The sequence below is a fragment of the Haliaeetus albicilla genome, chromosome 2, assembly GCF_947461875.1.
Source record: "Haliaeetus albicilla chromosome 2, bHalAlb1.1, whole genome shotgun sequence".
In the NCBI taxonomy this organism is placed as follows: Eukaryota; Metazoa; Chordata; class Aves; order Accipitriformes; family Accipitridae; genus Haliaeetus; species Haliaeetus albicilla.
In genome coordinates this window covers 78,037,607-78,049,627 of record NC_091484.1, presented here as the reverse complement: position 1 = coordinate 78,049,627, position 12,021 = coordinate 78,037,607, and the positions used below count along the sequence as shown (strand labels likewise).

The window sequence follows — 12,021 nt, the reverse complement described above, 5'->3', positions numbered from 1 at the left end:
CCAGCCTCTTTCAGCTGCTTTCTGGGAATTATGGCTAGCAAACCCCTCCTGAGCAGGTGCCTATAGAGACTCAGCTCTGCTCACTGCTACGCACCACTTCGGGTCCACCTTTGCCCCATCTGCACCAACGCTTTATCTCCCATACACCAAGCTCTACTTCCAGAGGACATTTCTCATTTTGGGCTGCTTGTGCATCCCTCTGAGAACACCAGGGCCAGACATAGAGAGAAGCAGCGCTCTCCAGCCGTGGCCTTCCCACCCCAGCATCCCCTCCCGGTTCGCTAGCTGCCCCTGTGGGACAGACACAGACATAACTACATGCTGACACAATCTTGTTATCATGTAACCATGCCCGATTTCTGTCCCTGTGCACTAATTCCCCGCCAGGCCACACATTTGGAGACACTGAATTCTTTCCCTGAAATAAGACATTGGGGATGGGAAGGGGGGGGAGGAGAAGGGATCATCCACAGCTGTCCCTATCCCCCACCAGACTGCGGAACAGAGCAGCTAAGCTGCAGCTCCAGCGTGACATCTGTTTAACACGGCCGCCTGCCACGCTCTGCGCCCCGCCACCTCCTCTGATGGGGATCTGCGTACCCAGAGCGGAGGGTCCGGCAGGCCACCTAAAGGGTGTCATGGTAGCTTTGATGATGCCTTGGACTGGGAAAGAACGTCCCCTCCCCTGCCCAGAAAGGGTTTTGCATTAACTAAGCCTACTTCAGCATTTCAGCTCAGCTCCTGAGCAAAGGGTGATGCACCCAGGTCTTTAGGAAAGGTTTATTTTAAGATAAAACAGATGTCCTTCCTCACCTGGAGCCGTTCCTCCATGCATGTGGCTACCTCTCTAGGCACACCAAGAAGGGCTAATACTAGCCCTCACAGGGCACTCGCAGGGGCACCAAGAGTTCTGCAGGAACGTACGGCTTTTACCAGGTAAGATTTACTTTCCTTATCAATATACAGAAGCTCGCAGCAAGGAGGGCTCCGCTTTTCCACACACACTTGTTAGATCACATATCACTGGGGATTAGCGGGGACCCTGGACCTCAGCAGCGACTATTCCCCCGTGTCCCCAGCAGCTCAGCAAGTGCAATCTCTGCTTTAGGCCTCTCGGAAGAACAAAGAGGAGATTAGCAGCAGATGCTGCTCCTTCGCTGGGGCTCTAACCAGAGAGCAGGATGCTTTGCATAAGCAAACTTCACCGCGCATCGCAGCAGCCCCGGAGCACTTGGAGTGCACATCTGGCTGGGTGCACATCTGGCAGCATCTCCTCTCCCCCGCCCCTTTATTGCCAGAGAGGGAGCCTCAAATCAGAAACAGCAGCTGTACGGAGACAGAGAGAATAACCCAAAGCGGTCAGGACAGACCTAGCAGCACACTTCCCTTGGCTCGATGCGTTCGCTCTTAAGTTAAAATCTACACCAGCCACACGAGGCCAGAAAAGAAATCCCAGAAGCAAGCGACTGGAATGAGTTACCTGCTGCACTACAGCAGATTCCCGTACCGCGTGGATTAACAGGAGAGTTACAGCCAAGCTCCTTACAAGCCCTGTCAGTCCCTGAGGCACAGTACAACTGCACAGTGCCGGTGGTCTTCGGCAGACACACGAGCTAACGGGCTCGGTATGGCCCTCCGTGTGCTGCCGAGGGAGAAAAGGGCTTTTCCTAAAAACCTGCAAACACAGGACAGGCTGTTTCCTCAGAAAACCAGCCCCAGCAGCAGGAAGTTAAATGGTTCTCGAGTTGGAAACAGAAGATGTAAGTAGCACTGTTTGGAAAACTTTGCCAGACCACAGGCAATGGACAAGCCTCAACACCAGGATTTGTTTTACTGGAAAGAGGGGGAAAAACCTCAAGTCTGCTAAAACATTCTCCAGGGCCGGTCCAGTGGCTCCTACCAGCGGTCACAACACAACATCCCAAAAAGCAGCAAGAACCATCAGCCTGGAGTAAACTTGCACCGATACCCCTTAATCAGGTGCTCGCACCCCACTCCCCTCACAAACCGACCCCTTTCTGGGACTAAGCCTTTAAAAAAAAATGATAAAAAAAGACAAGAGGCAGCTACATGAACACCCCAAAAAAGCAAAACAGGGGGGCGCACAGATGGAAAGCCAGCAGGGACCAATCGCTACGGCCTGAAATTTCACGATACGGCTGTGGGGGGGTTGAAAAAAGGGGGTGAGCGGATTTTATTTGGCTTCTCCATATCAGCCCCCCCCCCCCGGAGGAAAGGGGATGGGGGTCGGGGGGCGCAGCGGGATCCACCTGCGCGGCGCGGCCCGAGCTTTTGGCGCCCCCTGCCGGCCGCGCCGCTGCACCGCGCACAGGTGAGCGCGGCGGGATGCGGCGGGGACCGCGCTCCGCACCCAGCCCGGGGGGAACCCGCCCCTCCTTCGGGAATAAAAATTTGGCACCGTCGCAGGCTGGGGACGGCAGCATGCACGCCCACTCCCCCGCAAAAAAAACAAAAAAACCAAAAAAAACCAAAAAACAACGCCGCCGGGGTGATGGTGGGACGCGCTTGCCAGCACCTGGTGCTGAAGCACGCACTTAAATTGGGGGGAAAAAAAAAAGGGAGGTTTTTTCGGCGCTGTCCCATGCTGGTGGAGGTTACAGCACGCACCTGGGAGCCGAGCTCCTCGGTCACCCCGCCACGGGTCCACCGCCGCCCACCCCGTCGGGGAAAGGGCAGAACGAAACGCTCCCTCGCCCTCAACGGGGTTTCTGCCCGCGGTCCCCCGGGAACGCCCGGCAGCCCCCGGCAGGCTGCAACCTGCAGCTCCCGCAGAGCCCGGCCGTGGCAGGCGGCACGCCGGAGGGATTCGGGAGAGCCGGCTCCGAGCGGCGGGCCGGGGAAAGAAGCGGGGACGGGGTTGTCGCTGCCCGGGGCGGCTGTCAGCGCCGGCGGGAGGGGATGCAAGAAGGCAAGGAGCCCGCCGGCAGGGCGCCCAGCAGCATCCCCACCTCGGGCGGGACGGGTAAACGTAGAAAACCCCTTTTGCAACTCCAAAAAAAAAAAAAGAAAAAAAACCCCCACCCGAGCTAAAGCAAAAGTTGGAAAAAAAGGAGGAGCGGGGGTGCGGGGGCGGCCGGGCACCTACCCGAAGTAGGCGGCGGAGGGCCGCGGGGCGCAGGCGAGCAGCCCTAGGAGAGCGCAGGAGGAGAGCCATCCCAGCAGGACGTGTCCATCCAGCATCTTGCAGCGGCGCCGGCGCTGCTCATCTCGTTCCCCCGCCGCGCCCGCTGCGGCCCCCGCCGCCCGCCCCGCTTCTTATAGCGCGGCCGGCGGCGAGCGGCCCGGCCGGCGGAGGGGCGGGGCCGGGGGCGGGGCGGGGCGGGGCGGGGCGGGCGGCGGGGCGGGGCGGGCGGCGGTGGGGACACGCCCCCTCGCCGGGAGGAGGGAGGGAGGGGGGAGGAGGAGGAGGAGGAGGAAGGGGGGGGGAGCGGCGCGGAGGGGGCGGAGAGAGAGGGACGGGACGGGGGAAAGGGCCGGGCTGGAGAGGGCGGGGGGGGCGGGGGAGGTTCGGGGAGATGGGCGGGGGTGGGCGTGCGAGGGGTGGGCAGTCGTGCAAGGTTCGGGCGAATGTGCAAGGGCTGGGCGTGCAAGGGCAGGACAGTCGTGCAAGGGCTGGGCGTGCAAGGGCAGGGCAGTCGTGCAAGGTTCAGGCAAATGTGCAAGGGGTGGGTGTGCAAGGGCAGGACAGTCGTGCAAGGGCTGGGCGTGCAAGGGCTGGGCAGTCGTGCAAGGTTCAGGCAAATGTGCAAGGGTTGGGCGTGCAAGGGCTGGGCAGTTGTGCAAGGATTGGGCGTGCAAGGGCAGGGCAGTCGTGCAAGGTTCAGGCAAATGTGCAAGGGGTGGGTGTGCAAGGGCTGGACGTGCAAGGACAGGGCAGTCGTGCAAGGGCCAGGCAGTCATGTGAGGTTCAGGCAAATGTGCCAGGGATCGGTGTGCAAGGGCTGGGCAATTGTGCAAGGGCTGGGCGTGCAAGGGCAGGGCAGTCATGCAAGGTTCAGGCAAATGTGCAAGGGCTGGGCGTGCAAGGGCTGGACGTGGCAGGGCAGTCGTGCAAGGTTAAAGCAAATGCGCAAAGGTTGGGCGTGCAAGGGCTGGGCAGTCGCGCAAGGTTCAGGCAAATGTGCAAGGGTTGGGCGTGCAAGGGCTGGGCGTGCAAGGGCTGGACGTGCCAGGAATGGTGTGAGAGACTGGAAGAGTTAATGTCTCGAACATTGTGGTGGGGCAAGTTCTGCTTATCCACAAACTCTGCCCAGGATGGAACCCCAGGTGAGAAGCCCACCGGCACCCACCGGCACCCACCAGCACCCACCAGCACCAGGAGGGGAGGGCGTGCAGGAGGGTGCCCAGCTCCCTGCTCTGATGTGCTGAGCAGCACAGCTCACCGTGCATGCCCCAAAATGTTGTCTGCAGGGAAGGGGAAGGCACTCCCCAGACGACCCCCAAGTCCCAAAGGCTCACAAACCCCTCATGACACCTAATTAGCCTAATGCCCACCCGAAGGAGGGGCGGGGGTGCTAAAAGGACACAAACTGAAGCCCCCGGGTGTGCAAGCCCACCGGAACGGGACCCCTCGGCCGGCTGGACCGATGCTCTCTCCCCCCTTCTCCCTCCCCTCATCCCTTCAGACATAAACCGTTGACCAAATCCGGGACTAAGAGCGGATCCAGCCCCCCCGTGGCTCCTCTCTGAGAAGGGATCTAGAAAGCGAGGGGGTCTGCTCTGAACCCCCGACCCAACGGGAAGAATCTCCTTCTTGTCTTCCCTGAACTGATTCCCAGATAAGCCAGGCCTGCAGTAGATGTTTGGTGATGCACGGTTGGCACGTTACGCAGTTTACTGACACGGTTTCACGCCAATTTTTCTTGTGAGCGTACCAGTTTTGGGGGACGAGCATGCCAATTCTTGTTGTGAGCGAATAAAAGTCGGGTTTTGTGAGTTAAAGGATCCCCGGTGTCGTTACACCTTAATCCTGACCTGGGACTCAGCAAACCTGAGTCGTCGTCCTGAGAAATCGGGACGTGACAAACGGGCAGTCGTGCACGGGCCAGATGTGCAAGAGCTGGATGTGCCACAGCTGGGCAAGGGCTGAGCAGTCGTGAAAAGGCTGAGTGTGCAAGGGCTGGGCGTGCCAGGGATGGGCCGCTGGGCTAAGGGTGGGTGTGCAAAGGCCAGGCTGTCGTGCAAGGGCTGGGTGTGTAAGGTCTGGACATGTTAGGGCCAGGCAGCCGTGCAAGGGCCAGGCGTGCGATGACTAGACACGCAAGGGCTGCAGGTAAAATGATGATCCATCATGCAAAAACTAGGTAGTTGTGCAAAGGGTCGGACGTGCCACGGGTCTTTTAAAGGCTAGACAGCCGTGCAGAGGCAAGACGGGCAAGGGCTGATCAGTCGTGCAAAGGCTGGACGTGGAAAGACACGGGCATCGCACGCTCTTGTGCTCACACTCCCAGCCCCGTGCAAGAACGATGTGCAGAGGCCCCAATGCACGGACAGGACGATGAACGCCCCAGCTGGGAAGTATTTAATACCCAAAATGTCAACTCTTTGGGCCTGGTGCTTGGTGCAGGTCGGTCGACGTCACTCTCGTCATCACCCTCGAGGTCATCTCTGCACCTGCTGCCCCCCAGTAACAAAAAGCGTGTGTGCGCGTGTGTCACGCTGCTGGACCGCCCCGTGTCCCCCCGGGGACGCAGACAGGAGGACACGCAGGTCCTTGGCACTGGCCTCTCATCTCAAAAGCCACCGTCCCCGCTGTGCCCAGCTGGTGACAATTTGGGTGCACGACGAGACGGCGAGAGCCTCGGATAACCGTGGTGGACACTGGGAGCTCGGGGAACTTACTCTCACCGCTGGCCGTGCACTCAGGCGTTTCCAGCCTTCCCAGCACTGTGCAAATTATTTGGGTTCTGCTTATTTTCAGAATAAAAGCACGGCGGGGGGGGGGAAGCAGGAGGAAAGCTGCTTTAATTTTTAACGTGTAAAACGTCCCAGCCCAGTCCCTGACCAAACCTTTGCAAAAATAAACTTGTGGAGAAGCAGCCTGCCCTGCACCGTGCAAAGCTTTGCACATCCACAAGCACACGTTCGTGCGTGCCGTTTGGGGGGGGCTCCCCCCCATCACAAGCCTCAGCACCCCTCGGGGTGAGGGCTGAAACATGCTGCGCAGGGGGGGGGGTCACATCCAATCCAGCAAACGGCTTCCTCAAATCCGTGTGATTCAGCAGGGTCTGGGAATATCTCAGTTCCCTTATCCCCATGGTTGGGGTGGGGTGGCACCCTGCCACGGCCCCGTATGCCCCCCCCGGGGTGCTGGAAGGTGTACAGCCCCCGGGGCTCTGCGGGCCATCGCGGCTCGGCAGAGGCCAGCAGCAATATTGCATTAAAGCCCCATCTAGAGGCCTTTCATCGAGGAGATTTTGGGAAGAGGAGCACCAGCTCTGGCATCGTGTTGGGTGTCCTCATTCTCCCACCTGAGCTCTTCCAGCTTGAGAAAAGGCAATAAAGGACTGCGGGTGGAGGGGAGGGCAAGCGAGGTTGTATGTATATCATCGGGAGGCTTTGCCCGAGTGTTTTTCTGCTGGAAAAGACAGCTGAAGAGCCATTCTTCATGCACATCCCCTAGAAGCTGGCGTGCTCAGCACATGGAAGGAAACTCCGGTTACGCCAGGCAGCCCCGAAGCAGAGCTCCGGGTCACGGAAAGGCAGCGCGACCCTCGCCGTTACTGCTATCCTCTGCCTAGAGAAAGGTGCCGGAGCCGGGCCGATGCTCTGGGGCACGCGCGACTCTTTCCGAAGTGAGACAGCACCAAAAATAGTCACCACTTCTGCTTTCGGCCGGGGGAAAAGGGAAGCCCAAGCAGGCGCTGACTCCTCCAGGGCTTTACTGCTTGTCATGCCCGGGGACCGTGCACCGGTCCTGGGCGCAGCATCGTCCCGGGACAGCTTTGTGGCTTTCCTGGTCCTTCAGCAGTTCCTAGGGTGACACAAAAAGCTGAATTTCTACTCGGCGGCCGTGGCCTTGGCTGGTGTCCCCCATAGCCACCGACAGCAGAGGGCAGTGCCACCTTGTCCAGGGAGGCGTTGAACACGTTGGCCTCCGCTTGGTTTTTTTTTTTTTAAGCGGGCATTTTTCAGCAGGGTGTTTTACATCCAGGATGGAAGGGACACACCGTAGCCGGAGTGAAGCAGCCAAGCGGCCAAGGAGTTTGGCATTTCAAGTGACATTTTCAAAGGGCCATCACCGCACCAGGGAACGGCGCCGCTGCCGGCACCGTACTGGCTTCTTTAGGCTCAAAAGAAGGTGCCAGGGTGTGATGCTAATGCTGAGCAAGGAGCCCCAAAAAAACAGAAGAAAACCTAACCTAACCTCCCCCTAACCCTGACCTCGCCATTGTGCTTCTGTAATGCAAAGAATTGGGGGGGGGCGGGTGTCTTGCGAGGATCCCACCAAAGGGTCTGGCATCCCGCAAAGGGTCTGGCATCCTGCAAAGGGTCCTGGCATCCCGTGCCTGCTGCCAGGGCGAGTCCTGGCTCCCAGCCCCACGGATGACACCGACCGGCAGCGAGCACGGCCATCGGGACATCCTCAGACAGCCCAGGCTGCTGCAGCCGCCCCGCCAGGCTCTTTCCCGGGCGCTTTAGACCACAGGGGAATCTGAAGGGTGACTTCAAGTTTTCCTTCTCCATGACTCAACTCTCGAGCGGGGCTCAGCCTGCCTGCGTCGCTCCGGAGGCTTCCCCACACCAGAGGAGCCCTCACCACCGTCCTCGTTATGGTTTTTTTGCAGGGAACCCAGCACCTGTTTTGCTCAGGGTTGCCCTTCCCTCCCTATGGCTTTGCTCCGGGTGCTTTTCTCTGCAGTGCCCTCCGAGCATCTCCCCATAGAGAGGCAAGGACTTTGACCGGCTCGCCAAGGTCTCGCTGCGTGAACCAAACCTCTCCAGGGCAGCGACTCCAGCTCAGCGGGGCGATTGAGTCATAGGAGTGCGAGAGGGAAGGAAAATACCCATGAGGTCATCTCGTTCATCCCTCATCGCCAGTCCTGCATGGGTTCCCCACCAGATACTTGGCATTCGTTCCCAGATCGGAGCAACTCAGGCAAGGCAGCAAGAGGTGGGGACCTCACCAGGCTCGGTCCGGGCTGGGTATCCGAGGCTGTGCCTGGGATAGCTGAGAAGCCTTCAGCTGTGTTTCCTCCCGACAGATCGCCTCCGAGACGAGCCACTCACATTTCCCTTCCTCAGTTTCCTTAATTAGAAGTGGGCCTGGCATTTATCTTCCCTCCGGATACGGTCTGAAATAACAGACAAGACCCGGGAACGCCGCCTGCCCACGGGACGTGGTTTATTCCACCATCTCAGGGATCACGCCGTGTAAGTCCCCCCCTGCCGCCACCGCCTTCGTTTCCAGTTACTCTTTTTTCACCGTCACGTGGACTTCCAGGGTGTTTCCTCCTTGCAAGTGATCACACGCGGGCTGGAAGCCAGATTCTCGCTTCTTTTCCATCGGGCTTGAGCGCAGTTAGAGTCACCCCGGGGGACAGCTCTAAGCTTCAGGCAACGTGGTGGTGTGTTTCACCTCCATCCCTTCCCTCCCTCCTGCCAGCACGCAGCCCTCTGGCCAGGCTCAATGATTTTCAGGGGTAGAGATGTGGTGAAAATATGCCTGTTGCTTTCAGCTGGGCTGCTGAGTGCCAGGCTGAGAGCATCCCTGCTTCCCCAGGGCTCTGGGTAGTGCAAATCACTGCAAATAAGGAGTGACGTGGCCCTGATTTCCACTCCTGCCCTGCGTCTCCCCACCTTTCCCAATAAAGAAAAGGCACCGAAGCCAGTCGCAGTGTGTTACTTCAGTGTTATTGAAGGCAAAAAGCAAACGAAAGCCTGTCACGCCGTGATGGTCTGCAAGCAGTTCTCCATCGTGGACCCCCCCTTTCCATCCAGGGCAGAGCTGGATGCAGGGACATAGGGGTACTGCAAGGCTGTGTGCGTCCCCAGATGCAGAAAGTGGAGGGCCACCAGCTTTGTCCTCTGAGATCCATCTGCTGTGGGGACCATGCTGGACTCAGAGCCACAGCTCATTGGGCTGCACATGTTGAATTTTTGCTTCTTACTCTGTAAGTCTACCCCAAAATGAGGCAATCTGGTGGAAAGAGAATCAGGCCAGGGCACCAAGCTGCCATGGGACTGATGCCTAGCCGGGTCCCTCGCACCAAATCTCAACAAGCCGTAGGTTTCACTAAACCTCAATCCCATCAGAGATCCTCTCTCTTAACTGATTATAGGACCCATATTAAAATACTTTGAAAGTATCTCGTGCAAGAAGAGCAAGGGGTGATGTTTCAGAGCGCTCACCCCTTTACCTCTAATTTAAGAAGCTATTGCTTGCAAGTTAAGCTGAAGGAAGGACCAAGTTCATCGCCTGTTTGTACCAAGTGAGCTCGAATTGGCTGCACAGACTTTCCCCTAAAGTTTGAGCGTTACACACAGGTGGAGATGCTTGCAGCTGGTCTTGCCTTGTGCATCCTTTGCAAGGATTCCTCCATCCCAAGGCCCACTGTGCAAACCTTGACCCACAGGAGCTGCTGCTGCCCTGCTACGTTTGCTCTTGGTCTTTGAAGTGATGTGCAATGGCAGTGATAACCCTGCATCTGCATAGGCTTGCAATAAATCCAAATTAGGGCAGTCCAGCCAAAAGAAGCCCAATAGGGTCCAGCAGCAGACATGTCTCCCATTTAGGGGGGCTTTCTGGACTCCCAGGCTGGGCTACAAAGTCCCCATGGTGGTGAAGAATGATGGGTTTGCAGAGCTCTGCATCCATCGATGAGGTCAGAGCTGCTGCCCAGCAGGCAACGGGGCCTTCAGCGAGGGAGAGGATGGAGGGTGACTCGGTGGGACTCCCCGAAATTACTTTGATGGGCCTGAACCACAGGAAAGCACCATCAGGGGTCCCCCAAGCCTCAGGGCTTGCTGATATTATACGTACTTGTGTGTGTGTGTGTGTGAGAAACAAAAGGTTTTCAAACTTTTTACTTTTCAATTGCTCTCGATCATTAAAAAATTGAAATTGTAAAATATCTCCCACTCATGGATAGCCCTGTAAATGTTTCTCTTAAGGTGCAATCATTTCTCTCTGGCAGCAAAGGGCATCTCTTTTCATTGATGTTCCCAAGAGCTGGAAAAAGTACTTTAAAATTCCCTAAAAAAGGAGATTTTTGCCTCCTGCTTCCATGCATATCTTTCCTGAGTTGTGCTCTGCTCTTGCAAAGGTTTTTCTTCTTAAGTACACGAGTGCTACCGAAACAGCCCCTCTGAGTAAACCCAGACAGGTTATCCTTTACATGGAAATCACCTTTCTTCTGGTAATTTCACAGAGAATCGGGGACTTTATAGTCTGGACCAGAATGATTTTTGATGCAACTAGTCCCAGAGCAAAATAAAGTCCTTATTGTCTTTATGACAATCAGGCATGCTGGGAATGAATGTGTTTTTGTTAGACAGAGCTGCAGGAGGTATTTTTTAGGTCTAAAGGAATAGTGCCAAGGAAGCAGGGACTCTTTTCTCGTTCTGCCTGAGCCTGTACTGTAAAAACCACAGTGATTTACCGGCCATTATTTGAGGGCTTTTGATGACAGTTTGCTTCCTTAGGAAAATCAGATAGAAGAGAGAGACCTGTGAGAGCAGATGTCGGGATGCCGTCTGCAGATCTATAGGAGACCTCGTTAGCTCTGCTCCCATAGGACCTCTTGTTTACCTCATCCGCAGGGTGACAGATGCCCTGGCGTAACCTATTCCTCTATCTTTAAGGTCACCCACCTTGCCTCTGTATCTTAGGGGCTGATGGCAATGACCAGAGATGTGCCCAAGTCAAGGGTCTTTGACCTTGAACATATATTAAACCAGTTAACCGAAGGACATGCACAGTGCCTGAGAGGGAAAAGGAGAGGTATGATAATGTACGAAAAAAAGGGAAAGGAGAAAAAAAATAGAGAGTGGGGAGTACAGGCTGCATTTCTGGAGTCCAGCTGGCCCCTGTTTCTGTGTCCGTGGCTGTGGTCAGTGCTGTCGCCTTGGAGAGAGGTACAGGGAAACCTCTTTAGAGCCCTGCAAATTAATTTTTGGTTGATGTTTTGTAAGAGTTTCTAGCCACCCCGCCTGTCTGTGGATGTTGTCATCCACCATGGTTTTTTTTTAAAGTTCCCCTGATTAACTACTGCTCTGGTAAAATTAAAAAAAAAAAAAAAATCCTGTTATTGATTCCTAGTTTCTTGCCACCATTTCATTTTGGGTCTCTCCTTGATGGCAAATGACAGGTCATAGCATCTGCTTTTCCTAGATTGCATTTATGCACATGGGATGCAACAACATGGGGCAAGACGTGGCTGAGATGGTCTGGTGTGTGGTGAATGCCAAGGTGTGGTCATGGGAATGAGGGAAGGAGCAAGGTGTGGGTTGGTGAATGGGGCTGGGGATGCTCGTCCTGGATCCACTTACCTCCGTTGGCTCTATGGAGAAGGAATACAGGATGATGGATCTGTTTTTAACATGGCAAAGAACAAGATATCATAATAATAGTGGATGAGGAGCAGGTCTGGGTAGTGTCTTTTCTTTTTTTTTTTTTTTTTTTGGAATAGGGAATTTTCTGGAAATGGAAATTGGGGAGGAACAGAAGACATTCATAAATTCATGTTGAAATTCTGTGGGCTGGAGAAAAGGTGGGAGAAAATTTCTGGGGAAAAAATGAAACACTTCCCTGCAACATTCTCAAGTCAGGTCCAAAATGTCAACAGATTTCCTTGGATATTTCAAAATATGACCTTTTTGTTTGAAAACTACGTGCTGTCTTTAAAAAAAAAATCCCTGTGTGCAAAGGAAAGGCAGTAAAGGGCGGAGTGAAATGCCCTCAGAAGGAAACAAAACCAGAAACTGAGCTCAAATGGACTGTTACCAGCTGAGCCAAAAGGACATTCGCTGTTCTCCGACTTCATTTTTTGCTGAAAAGCC

The 12,021-nt window shown here is 55.8% G+C and overlaps 1 protein-coding gene across 1 annotated transcript in view; it reads right to left on the bottom strand.

Moving 5' to 3' along the window:
- WNT9A (Wnt family member 9A) overlaps positions 1-3,243 on the bottom strand; it is a 61,012-nt gene extending 57,769 nt beyond the window's left edge. The window contains exon 1 of the mRNA XM_069778377.1: positions 3,107-3,243. Within this exon, the coding sequence (XP_069634478.1) occupies positions 3,107-3,201 (95 nt within the window). The 5' untranslated portion in view covers positions 3,202-3,243. The remainder of the gene's footprint in view (positions 1-3,106) is intronic.
- Positions 3,244-12,021: the final 8,778 nt, after the last annotated feature.